Source organism: Setaria italica, chromosome IX, assembly GCF_000263155.2.
Source record: "Setaria italica strain Yugu1 chromosome IX, Setaria_italica_v2.0, whole genome shotgun sequence".
In the NCBI taxonomy this organism is placed as follows: domain Eukaryota; kingdom Viridiplantae; phylum Streptophyta; class Magnoliopsida; order Poales; family Poaceae; genus Setaria; species Setaria italica.
This window is the reverse complement of record NC_028458.1, coordinates 20,496,652-20,509,020: the sequence shown is the minus strand read 5'-3', so window position 1 is coordinate 20,509,020 and position 12,369 is coordinate 20,496,652. Positions and strand designations below refer to the sequence as shown.

General features: G+C 42.7%; 1 protein-coding gene across 1 annotated transcript; it reads left to right on the top strand.

Annotated features, from left to right (window-relative positions):
- Positions 1-219: 219 nt before the first annotated feature.
- On the top strand, positions 220-2,451 carry LOC101759054. Its single transcript, XM_022823552.1, has 4 exons — positions 220-469; positions 1,234-1,365; positions 1,650-1,766; positions 2,116-2,451. The coding sequence occupies exons 1-4, from the start codon at positions 221-223 to the stop codon at positions 2,449-2,451; spliced, it is 834 nt and encodes a 277-aa protein (XP_022679287.1). The 5' UTR covers position 220.
- Positions 2,452-12,369: the final 9,918 nt, after the last annotated feature.

The following is a 12,369-nucleotide window of genomic DNA, read 5'->3' as shown; positions in this document are numbered from 1 at the left end:
CTATGCCTCAGATTCTGACTGAATTTATCTCATTCCTAGGAAGTATAAACTTGATTGTTTCCCTGTGTATAATACAGTTGCATTTAGTTTTTGGCACTGCTGGCTTCATTCAGAAGACCATAGTACACTGCTGCAACAGTTCTTTCCCCGGTCGTTCAGCTGTTTCTATTCAAATTTTTGTTTATTTAACCAATCACTTACAAGAATGTTCTTTTTCTAGATGGATCTCAAGGATAGCCTTTCCAGATTCAAGCAACAGCAGGAGAGGTGCCAGTCATCTTTGGCTAGCATAGCTTTGACCTCAAAGCCAAAGCACAGGGCCCAACCAATAAATGCTCCATCTGTTCCAGCAAGGCCATCACAACCTATTAAGTTTTCAAATGACACTGAAAGGCTTCAGCACATTAATTCGATTAGGAAATCCCCTGTTGGAGCACAGATGAAACTTGTCATCGAACTGCTCTACAAGGTATACTCACTAAGCTACAACCCTCTTCCATTTTCCTTTTAGTACAAGTGTAACTTCACAGAGGAATGTTTCCCCTCTTTTCTGGCCTCATACAGTCCTGATTCAGCAAATCAGCACTCTAATTGTTCATGTAGAATTAATTGCCATTGCACTATCTTAGTTTATAGATGCCCTGGCTCAGTGGAGATTATATTTGTGGTTTCCTGCTTGTTGAAGCCTTATTTATACGATTTGATGTATTATATACATACTGGCCCCTCCCTTTTTTTTCTGGTACCGTCTGTATGTCTTCCCTTGCATGTAAGATGCTCAGTCTTGGTATGTTATAGCCTGTAATTTGAATGTGCTATTTACCATGAATAGTACCTTTGCTGCTTATTATGTGTTTGCCCAATGCTAAACAGAATTTCCAGGATAGATAAACCTGGGGTAGTACACTGTGTTGATATATTGTCGACGAGGACAGAAATGATGTACTGGCTATTCTGAGTTGTCATGTGTGGAGCAGTACCTTACATTTGCACGCATGCTGCATATCAATTATTGACATTAGTATATGCTCCATTCCACTGAATAGAATTAGATATTCTAAAAACATTGAAACAGTCCTCTGAGGATTCTGTGTTCTGGTCCACTTGCATTTTAGCAATGATTGTAGAAGTTCAAGCATCTTCACAAGGGATATTATCATATTAATAAGTATCACATAAACAATTCTGCATCTAGTACATTAACTTATATTACTTTTTCATCTGCATATTCAGACAAGACAAGCTTTTACTGCAGAGCAAATAAATGACGCAACTTATGTTGATATTCATGGTAACAAGGCTGTCTTTGACAGCTTGAGGAACAACCCCAAAGTACACTATGATGGGAGGCGCTTCTCGTACAAGGTAATTCGTCTCAACTCAGTTTACTTCTTAGTTGACACCGTATGGTGGTTCTTCTATGACAGTTATAAATCATGCTGTGATAAACTAAACCATTTATGCCCAATCCTTTAGTGAATTAAATACACCGGAATGCTGTTGAAGAGCGAAAGTCGATAAAGAGACCTTATATAGTTACAATAGTTGTTGTTTCCTCTAACAGTCTCAATATTTTGTCATCTTCTTTGCAGTTTAGCTATTCTGATTTCTGAGGTCTTACATGTTAATTGACTGTTGTCACATTGCAGTCCAAGCATGATCCTAAGGGAAAAGATCAAGTACTTGTTTTGATAAGAAGGTTCGCAGAGGGTCTTGCTGTAGTGGAAGTCAAGGATGCATACCCAACTGTAATGGAAGATCTTCAGGTGATCCTAATTCTCATTGTCTGATATTTTAAGCCGCTAAGGTGTTGTCTTAACCACGCTGTGATGCATACACTGTTGTGAAGGTACCTAACTAGTTAATAACAAAAATGCTAAAAGAATGTGTCCAAGTTAGCTCTACAGGTTTTATAAGCACAAAGGTACCCTGCAATATGTAGATTATTTGTCTGTGAGCTCATGTATTTTCTTTCCAAGTAAGTATTGCATTGTCTTGACGAGTTTGTGGATGTAATTAGCTTGTATTTGTGATTTCATTAGCATACTACAAGCAACCTAGCTAAATATTTATATTCGAGTACGCAGGTAATCTGTAGTAACTGCTGCATTTTAGGCTCTGAAGGCAGCAGGTGAAGTTTGGCTGTTGTCAAACATGGACTCTCAGGAGGACATTGTGTACCCTAATGATCCTAAAGCCAAGATCAAGGTTGATGATGATCTGAAACAGCTCTTCCGGGACATTGAGTTACCACGCGACATGGTGGACATGGAAAAGGAGCTTCAGAAGAACGGCTTCAATCCCATGACCAACACTGCAAAACGACGAGCAGCTGCCCAGATCGATGGGGTGAAACCCAAGCCTAAGGCCAAGAAGCAACGCGAGATCACAAAACGGACCAAGCTCACGAATGCCCATCTGCCCGAGCTCTTCAAGAACCTCAACACTTAATCAGGTTACAGTTGTCACCAGAGCAAGGGTGATTCATTACACCACTGATTATTGCAATGTTTTGTATACATGCAAGATTCAACCGTTTTGTGTGCAGTTTATGGCCCTGTACGGTGTAAGCTGTGCATAAGTTTGGTCGGGCCTCCAGAGTTGGGGTTCTTTCCTTCCAATACATAAAGAGGATTTCATATGCCATACCTACCTGGTGCTAGTCCGTTCTAATGCTGTACAAAATAAAAATCACGTCTTACAAATGAAATTGAGTTGGTTATGAAATTTCACATGCTTGTATATCTCACCTCCCATACGTATGCAGCTTTGTTTTGAGGGAGTTTATATAACTTCTAACTTTTTTTTTGGAGGTTTTACACTTCAATCAAATAAACATCAAACAAAAAATTGTAAGTAATAACCAATTTTGTTCAACAAAAGATACAGTACAGATCCATTCAAGAAAATTTGCATAAAGCATCCTACAACTCCAATTTGCAGATACGTAAAGATAATATGCAAAATAAAAACCGTTCCGTACATTCATCCATTGATGTTATCATGTTAAGACTTACCAAACATTAAAACTTATAAGAGTAACTTACTAAGAAGATCCATCACATGAACTAGTCCTTTTTCCTTCGCAGCACATTTGTTACCTTTTGCAAGGGCCAAAATCAAAATAAGGAGAAAAGGCGAGAATGCAAACATTTCAGAGTGTTAGGACTAGGATTTTGTAGTTGTACCGATCACATGGACGCTATGCGAGACATATTACTTTACAGTGTTAGTCAGATGTAAGTTTGAAAGGGTACTCTCTCAATCTCTAAATAAATATGAGGGGTATGAAAACTTTTTCCCCCATTGAAGCAGTCAAACCAGGATCTGATTGGCACGATTGATGGGTGTGACAGCTCCTAATTGGTCATCTCTTAATTTGGTTGGCACAATTAAAGGCCGGGCCAACTCCTGATTGACCAGCTTGATTGGATACTCAAAAATCTTATAATATCGGGACAAAATTCAAACTCTAGAAATCCTTGTATGTAAGGATAGAGGCAGTATTTTCATGAGATGTTGGCAAACCTCAGCCTAGCTTAGAACATGTAGTTAGATTTTTTTGCAACTTTTCAATCCATGCTCAGAAACATACCAAGGGTCCACTTGACAACGAGTGTTTGTAAGGGATCGTTTGGTGCCGCTCCATCCGGCTCCGGCTCCTGCACTGTGTGTGGCAGGGTGTCAAAGTAGCTGGAGCCGGTAGAGTCAAAATTTGTGGCTCCACCAGCTCCTTGCCGATTTGTGAGGGGGGAGGAGGAGGAGAGAGAAAATCAGCTCCCGTAAACAGTATAGCTACAATACATGAACAGTGACATGTCAAGTGGAGCTGGAGCCGGTGGGAGCTCCACCAAACTAGCCCTAAGAGGTTTCTCCGATACCACATCTTGTAGAAGATCTTTTGTGCTATCTACATCCGAAGCACGTCTTTGGATGGTTGATATAAGGCTGTAAAAGCACTATGTAGAGCCAGCTAACCAAAGGGATAAGTGAAGATACAGCCGCGTGAAAGAAAGAAGCGACCGTGAGCATGGCAAAGATGAATATTTGCTCTATTCTTTTGGTTACAGGAAAATTGGTCTCATAGCATTGAAAGATTACTGTATCCGAAAAATACCACTGAAAGATCGTCGTTCAGTAAAATATCATAAAAAGATTGAACCGTCAACTTAAAATAGCATTCAGTGACGTGTTAGTGGAACTGCCGTCAACACTGTCCGTCTTAGATGTCTCCTCCTTCGCGTTTTCCTTTCCCAAGCTGAATGCCGCCGCTCCTGGTCCCTCTGCTACACCGCTGCTTCTTCCTTTCACCCCTTCGGCCTCAAGTCGCCGCATGCCCGTCTCCAGATCGTCGCCTGCCTCCCTCCGCACCAAGCCAGTGCCCGTGCTATGTCGCAGTGGCACCCCTACTGCAACCCAGGCCAGGGCCCTCGCTGTGCCTCGTCGTGGCGCTAGGCGCCGCCCTTACACCCTCGCTCGGGCGCTATGACGGACTGAGGGATTTATGGGAACTAACCGTTAGACCTGGTACTAATGCCCCAACCGGTACTAAGGGTTAGTACTAATGCTCAATTTTTCAGCAATGCCGTGAAACAGCAAGCACTACGACGCCCGGGGGCCCATCCCGAAGTCGAAGGCCCAGCCACTGTTTGGTGCTGGTCCTCAGCGACAAGAGCTTGTGGACGAAGGACGGTGGAGAAGTGAGCTCATCCACGCCCTGCTCAGGCATAGAGGCAGGTTTGGGTGGAGCCCAGCCTCTGGTGGCTCGTGCCCATCGATTTGATGGACTTGAAGATTGCGGCGGTGGATTTAGTGTTCGCGTGAAAAATTGAAGCAGGCAAGAAAGAGACATGCTGCTTGCTTGTTCTGTGCGGAGGAGCAGGTGCCCTCCAATCCAAGCAGCAGTAGCAATCTCTCCGTTCAATCCTTCTCTGTTACTCTCCTCAAATCAGCAAGCAAGCAAGCACCACCTGCCAGGGGCGGACCCAGGGCTATTTGTCGTTATCAGCTGACAACGGCGAGATGCTGCAGAATCAGTGAAGAATCACTGTTGCATGCTGCTGTTCCATTAAGCTGGCACCAGTGTATAGTAGAACTGACACCGGTGGCTCCGCCGGCTAGCTCCGCCCCTGGGCTCAGGTCGTGGGCATTTATCGTTAGGATCAGTTGTGCGGCATGAAGTTCCATGCCGACCTAAGCCAAGCCATGTTTAGTTCACTCCAAAATCCCAACTTTGTTACTATGCAAAAAAAAGAAGATTCCCCATCACATCAAACTTGCGGTACATGGATGGAGTACTGAATGTAGACGAAATCAAAAACTAATTGCACAGTTTTGTTGTACTTTGCGAGACGAATCTTTTAAGCCTAATTAGTCAATATTTGAACAATAATTCACAAATACAAACGAAAACGCTACAGTGTTGCTACAGTAATTTTGACATCCCAAAGTTGGGCAACTAAACAAGGTCTAAAGCTCTCCTTCCTGACAACTTGTTTCTAGCATGATTAGTCTCAGCAGGCTGCTTTTTTGGGGGGTAATATATGTCAATTTAAGTGCTCAAACCGAAAGGTTCTTCAAGTTTTCACTAGACATGTTGCTACAAGAAAGGAAGATATGGAAGCTGCCTCTTCAAAGGGTAATTCTTTAGCGAAAGGAGTAGTGGGTTGTTTAGCGTGAGATAGAGAAATAAGAAATTCTTGTGAAAAGAGTAGTGGGTTGGACAATTGTAGTCAAACGTACCTAGTACACTGAGTTCCAGCGAAATCGTGGTCATGCTGCAAATCATAAGCATTACTAGTATAATAACCAAAGGGAAAATTAGTTTCGTAGCATCAAAGATCGCAATATCCGTAAAATACCATTAAAAGTTCGCGGTTCCGTAAAATATCATTGAAAGATTGATCCATCAACTAAAACTAGCATTCCGTGACGTCGAGATGAAACGACGTTAACTCCCTTCTCCTTCTCAAGGTGAGCATCGGCCACTCCTCGTCCCTCCGCTCGGGCGTGCACCCATGGCGCACAGGAGTCTACACCCGCTTCCTCCTGGCCCCTGGTCATCTCCAGCTGGAGTCCGAGCTCTGGGCCAAGGATGCAAGGCCGAGCGAGGGCGCTGTCCTGATCCTGTTCCCACACGCCATCTCTCATTTTTTTAACATCCCACTGAAGAAAGCAAGCCACCTCCAATGGCAATCAGAGGCGGAGGATGGAAAAAATTAAGGTATGGCGAAGTCGAATAGACGATAAGGCTTCCTTTGGCAGCAAGGAGCCGGGCAGCACATCTCCACAGGGAAATCCCTGGAGCATATGCATCCCTCCCCAGCTTGCAGAGATCCATCCCTTTTCCGATGTCACTGTTTGGAGGCAGGGCAGATCCGCACCGGTTATACACATGCAGAAAAATAGCCCACTATTCAAAAATTCCTCAAAAATACCTAAAAATCAGAAAAAAAAATTCAGAAAATCATAAAAAATAGCAACTTCATAAATAAAATCAGTAAACATGTCTACAAGATCAACAAGCAACATCAATCACCAAGTTACATTCGCATCCAGCTGGACTAAATGAACATATATTCTTTACATGTTTTAAGCATCTACTTAATTAGCTACAATGCTTTCAACTCAACTGTGGCCGCATAATCTAATTATTGTACAAGAGATTAGCTAGTAAAATAAGCCAAGGACCTCCCCTCCAACATTCTTTCCCGTATTCATGTTTCTCCAACACTTCACTATTTATCGATTCTGAAAAAATAATAAACAATAGTCAGCATTGAAAAATCGTAAATGAAAATGAATATACTATTTTATTAATCTATTGCTGATCATACCACAAACCAGCCACCACCACTACCATGCTACACATTCAGCGCAAACTTAGCACAGCCTGGAGCTAAATAATTCCCATGATAAGAGTGAGTTAAGCCAGCCATACATCACGTCTGTGTCAACAGTTACGAACAATATCTTAGTGGTACATACATAGTAATATCGGTGTACTCTTCAGCTTTGAACCGATATCAGCTATCTCATACGGCTTCTACAAGCCTTGCCCGAATAGAATACAAAGAACTGAAAGTGTGGCAAACTAGCAATATACAAGACTGAAAGGCATTTGTCTGAAACAACAGACAAGGACATGGAAAGAACTGATGGTCGTAAAAAAGAAGCAATCATCCAATGGACAGGTGCTCTTTGCATATTTTAAGCATCTACTCAGCTGTAAAACCATGATTTTAACTCAACTGTTGCCGCGTGATATAATTACTGTATAAGAGATTAAGCATATGTTAGCAGCAGTGCAACAAAGTTTTTAACTCAACTGTTACCGCATGATATAATTACTGTATAAGAGATTTATCATATATTAGCAGCAGTCCAAACAAAGTTTTTATCAAAGTAGTTTGTCATGATACTTTCACATATACACCCTATTTGCAAGAAACAGATTGCAATCAACTATCTCAGGAGCAGTAATTATTTCAAATTAGTGGCATGATTCAAGCACAGAAAATTAAGGCATGACAAAGATGAAGTTGTCTATTCATCTCAGAGAATTATGCAAACTCAAATAGAACAGATGTCTACATGCAGCTATCTACAGATTAGTTGCAGCATTGGAAATCAAAAGGGCAATCAGTGACATTGACAATTATATATCTAGGTTTCAGCTACTCGTAGTTGCTGCTTGGCAAACTGAAAGAACATTATCTATAGTGCAGGTATAGCAGATGGCAGATTATTGCTCACTGAAATAAAAAGGCACATTACAAACTATTGCTCACTGAAAAAACATATGGAGATTGAGTACCTAAGTCACCATCATCAAGCCCCTATGCACCCTCCAGAGATCTTGTGCCTTGCCTGAGCTCCTTCTCTCAGTAGCCAAACTAAGGCTTCCTTTGGAAGCAAGGGGAGATTTAACCAGGGTATTTTATACAGTCACCTTCTCCGTCATATGCAAACAATTATAAGCAGATGCATTGAGCAAGATATATAACATCGTCAGTGTATCGCAGTATATGAAGATTCAAGAGACACTCCAGTAAGTTTGCTTTCAAATGCTGCTTTTTAATCAGTACTACCGCTATCTTTTTTTTCCTTAAAACAAAATGAAAGATAGTTCCAACCTCTGCACATGTGTCTGATACACACAGCCCGAGTGTTACAACTTACAACCACCCTGATCTAAAAAAAAACTTACAACCACCCTTGGTAGTATTCATCGCGATTAGACAATTGACTAAGTTACTAGTAACCAATAGTGTTAAGCAGAAAATTATTCAGTAGTAGCTCGTGAGATGTCAAAGTTAACTAAAATTCAGTTTAGTTAAGAAACAAGAAATGCATTTTTTGTTGCAGTAAAGTTAACTAATTACTAGGATTGTGTAAAGACCAAAGATGACTTGTGCAGCATCAATGTAAATATTTTTTCCGATTCAGATAACCTACTGAAATGACAGCACAAACAAATGGATGGTTGATAAGGAGAATGCGATAAGCAAAATGAAAGAGGCAAGAAACATATAACTATACATTCTTACTGCAATGTTTGTGTTCATCTTAAAAATTTGATGAGTATATATCTGATTCATCTAGGACTTGAACACATATATCCAACTAAAAAAATTGAATCAGTGTTGGTGCTCGTGCTGGTTAGTTGATATTCCTGGGATTGGATCTCAGACAGAAGAATTGGGAATCGAGATGTTAACTACAAGAACTCACATTACAGCTATGAGAAGAGCAATCCTAGGCAATCTGATAAGAGGAGGAAGGAGGAAGAACTCACATCAGTACATCACAGTGGGTGTCGAGGAGGAAGATGAGGTTGAGGCGCCATGGTAGATGCGGAGGAGGCAGCGGAGGTAGAGGTCTGTGGGTAGAGGCGGCGTTGCAGACGACGGCGAGGGGACACGGCGACATATGGACATGGAAGCAGATTGACAGAGTCGGAGGCTAGGAGCGGCAGCGGCGCTTGGATGGGAAGTGGAGGGACGGTGGCGCCTAGACGAGAAGACGGAGGCTCAGAGCGGCGGCGGCGGCACTTGGACGAGGAGTCGGATCGGCGTCGCTCGGGGAGCCGCACGGGGAAGCGGACCTTCGAGGTGGTGAGGATCTACCCCAGGGAAAATGCGAGGAATGGATGGCCCAGCCCCGCGGCGTGCGCTTCCAAATGGCGACGAAATTTGGCTCGTGCCTCGTTTCCACGCGCGTTGGGAAAAGGTCGGGATCCTAGCGGGATTTTGGGCTCCCAAACTAGCCTTAAAAGTAAGATTTTAATCGATAGTAGTCTGTATACACGATAAATGCACCGATGTCAACTGTAAAACTTAGAAGTACGTAAAAATTACAAATTAACATATAGATAGAGATGATCTAAAGAGTACACAAAAAAAAGATGCAAGTCAAGAGACAGACCAGGTGACAATGAAGCCTTAATTGGGTTTAGGTCTAGGAGACCTCGGTAATTCAGCAGTGCGATCGCTCGGCCGCCGCCGCCGTGACGCGAGATCTTGGCAGCTCGTGTGCCGTCGCCCATCGAGACTCGATCGCTGCCTCGTGCCGTCGCCGGACACGTGCGCCTGCGCCGGCGCCGTGCTAGGGTTCGTCGTTTTGTCTTTGATCGCACGTTACTGGGAAGACAGGGAATTACTAATCAACGAGTCAGGCAGGAGGGGAGATGGGACTGGGAGTAGGAGACGTTGGCCTGTTAAAAAAAATAGCCCATCCATTGGCCCAGTTCTTACGTATAACGCTTCAGACTCTGTGATCAGGCCCAACACTATGTTTCTTCCTCCCTGCGCCCTCTCCTCATGTTCAGAATGTCAGAGTCAGAGCTCTGATGGCTGCCGGCAGACAAAACAGTAGAATACATGGGGTACTTGTCGAAAAATCAAGGCCATACCGGGTCCTCCGCCACTGCCTGGGCCCTCACCATAATCATGTTGCTATCATGTGAAATATGTTGTATATTCATGGAAATTAAGTGCAAGACTCTGCAAAAACCTGAAGGACCAAGAAATTATGGTGGACACATGCTAATTATCCTTTCCCTCAAGATCAAAATTAACCCTTTTTGGGACATAAGAAAAGGGGTTGCTTAGAAAAAAGGCGATCTCCACGTTGTTTACTATACATATTTTTCTCTCTCTATCTCATGGTCTGTAAAATGGGATTTAATTTGATCTTTACATTCTGCTTAGCGTGTAAAAGGAATGGCCTCTTCTATATTATGCAAATTTTCTGAGGATTTATTAACAATTTGCTCGCCTATTTGCATAAATTTGAGGCATTTACACTATATAAGTTCCTCTCATGATTTCCATGTAATACTTGACTTCTCCTATACAGCTATAAGTGAGAAATAAAAAATCGTGGACCTTGTGTTCTCCCCTTCATACTAAGCTAGCACATGGTTATGCATAACCACATGATTATTTGTAACAATATTGGTTCGTGCGAGTAGATTTGTGAATTCTGACGGCCTTGTGGACAACAGTTTCATTTTTTTATGGTACTCCACTCTTTGAAAGTCGTTGCAATATGAGGCTGTTTTGGCACAGCTTGGATATCTCTATTTTGGGAGTTCATATGTCTAAGTATTCTGCTACTCTTTTTCTGTTTACATATATGCAGGAGATATCCCTTGATTGTGTGTTGGTAGGAATAATTCTTATCAGAGAAACTAGAACTCTTGTATCCTGTCCTAGATGAGACGATGAGTTTCAGTTATTATTTTTTTTCTCTTGCAGCCTATGCCAGCCTCAAATCTAACTAAATTAGTCATGGAATTCTTCTTTCTCTCTTCCCAGTTGAGTTTTCATGGAACGGATACTAGTTCTCCAGAATGCCACATATATAGGGTAGGTGATATTATACACACTGTAAAAAAATCCAAATAATCTCAATTTCATGTGTAAGATTGCAAGTAATAGCCAATTTTTTTCTCAAGTGTAAACGGTATGTCCTCGTTAGGTCATGTTAACCTTTTGAAGGTTTATTGAAAATTTCCTCGCCTATACGCATAATTTGTTGCGTTTCCACGATATAAGATTTCCAAATTATTTGTAACACAGTATGTTAATCCCTTCTCTCATTGTCCCAACATTTCACATTCGCACGTTGAAATGGGTATTTATCTGGATGCCATTGTAGTGTAATTGACCTTGCATGGAAAATAGGAGTTTGGCAACAAAAAAAAAACTGTATGGTTGATAACTGAATGCCTTCTCCTATTTGAGGGCATACTTAGAGTTCATGACGTTTCCGGTCTCCAAATGATTGTTGTTTAACATAGAGACACTACTTTAACCGTGTATTGATGTTATTAAGCATGTTGAAAATATAACAGATGCTATTGAAGACTAACCAATCCATACCATTTTTTAAAGTTTAACTTAAAATATGAGAGAGGTATCGATAAATCAAATTTAAATTTTGTTTTTTTAAGGAACACTAAAATGCACGCATAATATCAAATACTATTTGGTGGCTAGAGGTAACAAGTTCTCGACTGGTAAGGACAATTATTACTAGCTGAAACTTTTTTTTGGATCAAATTTTCTTAAATAAACATTAGAGTTGCTTAAACAACTGTTGAGACCTCATGTACGACCAGGGCATATGCTTAAGTTTATGCTGGATTCCGAGTAGAAAATGACAGCTGGGTCCCAGCCATTAGCCCACTTTGGTACTAGCCACCAACCTAACATTAACGGTGCGAAGTCAAACTTAGATCACAGTTGACCGTGGTCGTAGGCAACCACCACCGGAGGCACATGCTGGATGACAGGTGGGGCCGCCATGGTACAGAATTACGCAAACATACTGCCAGTAGCACACCCCCGCGAGAGACATAGTGGGCCCACCCTGTCCCTTCCCTGTCTCGTGGGCAAATTCGCAGTCAAAGCCCACGTCAGTCAGCCATACCCAAACAAGCAAGGACCATGATCCGTGCACACTGACAGTTTGCCCCACAACCCTTACCCTACATGTCAGTGAGTGACGTGCGGAATAAATGGCCGCTCACCAACTGCACAGACGAACACAACCTCACTGACGCAGGGCCCACCAGACTGGTAAATATGGCCGACATGTCATTGAGCTAGCACCTCCCATTTCGTCACACCGAGGAGCCTCCTCCGAACTCGTTGCCCCACCGGTCATCGACTGCGGGCGCGGAACTATCCCGTGCCCCGAGGCGCACTGAGCAAGCGCAAAGCCCACGCAAGAACACGGCCCATCGGAAAACTACGCCTCACTAGCACCTGGGGCCCGCTGCGGGCGACCCTACCCGTCAGCCTACATCACCGCACCGTACAAAAGGGCAGCGCCCCACCACTCCCTCGGTCCGAGCCGTCC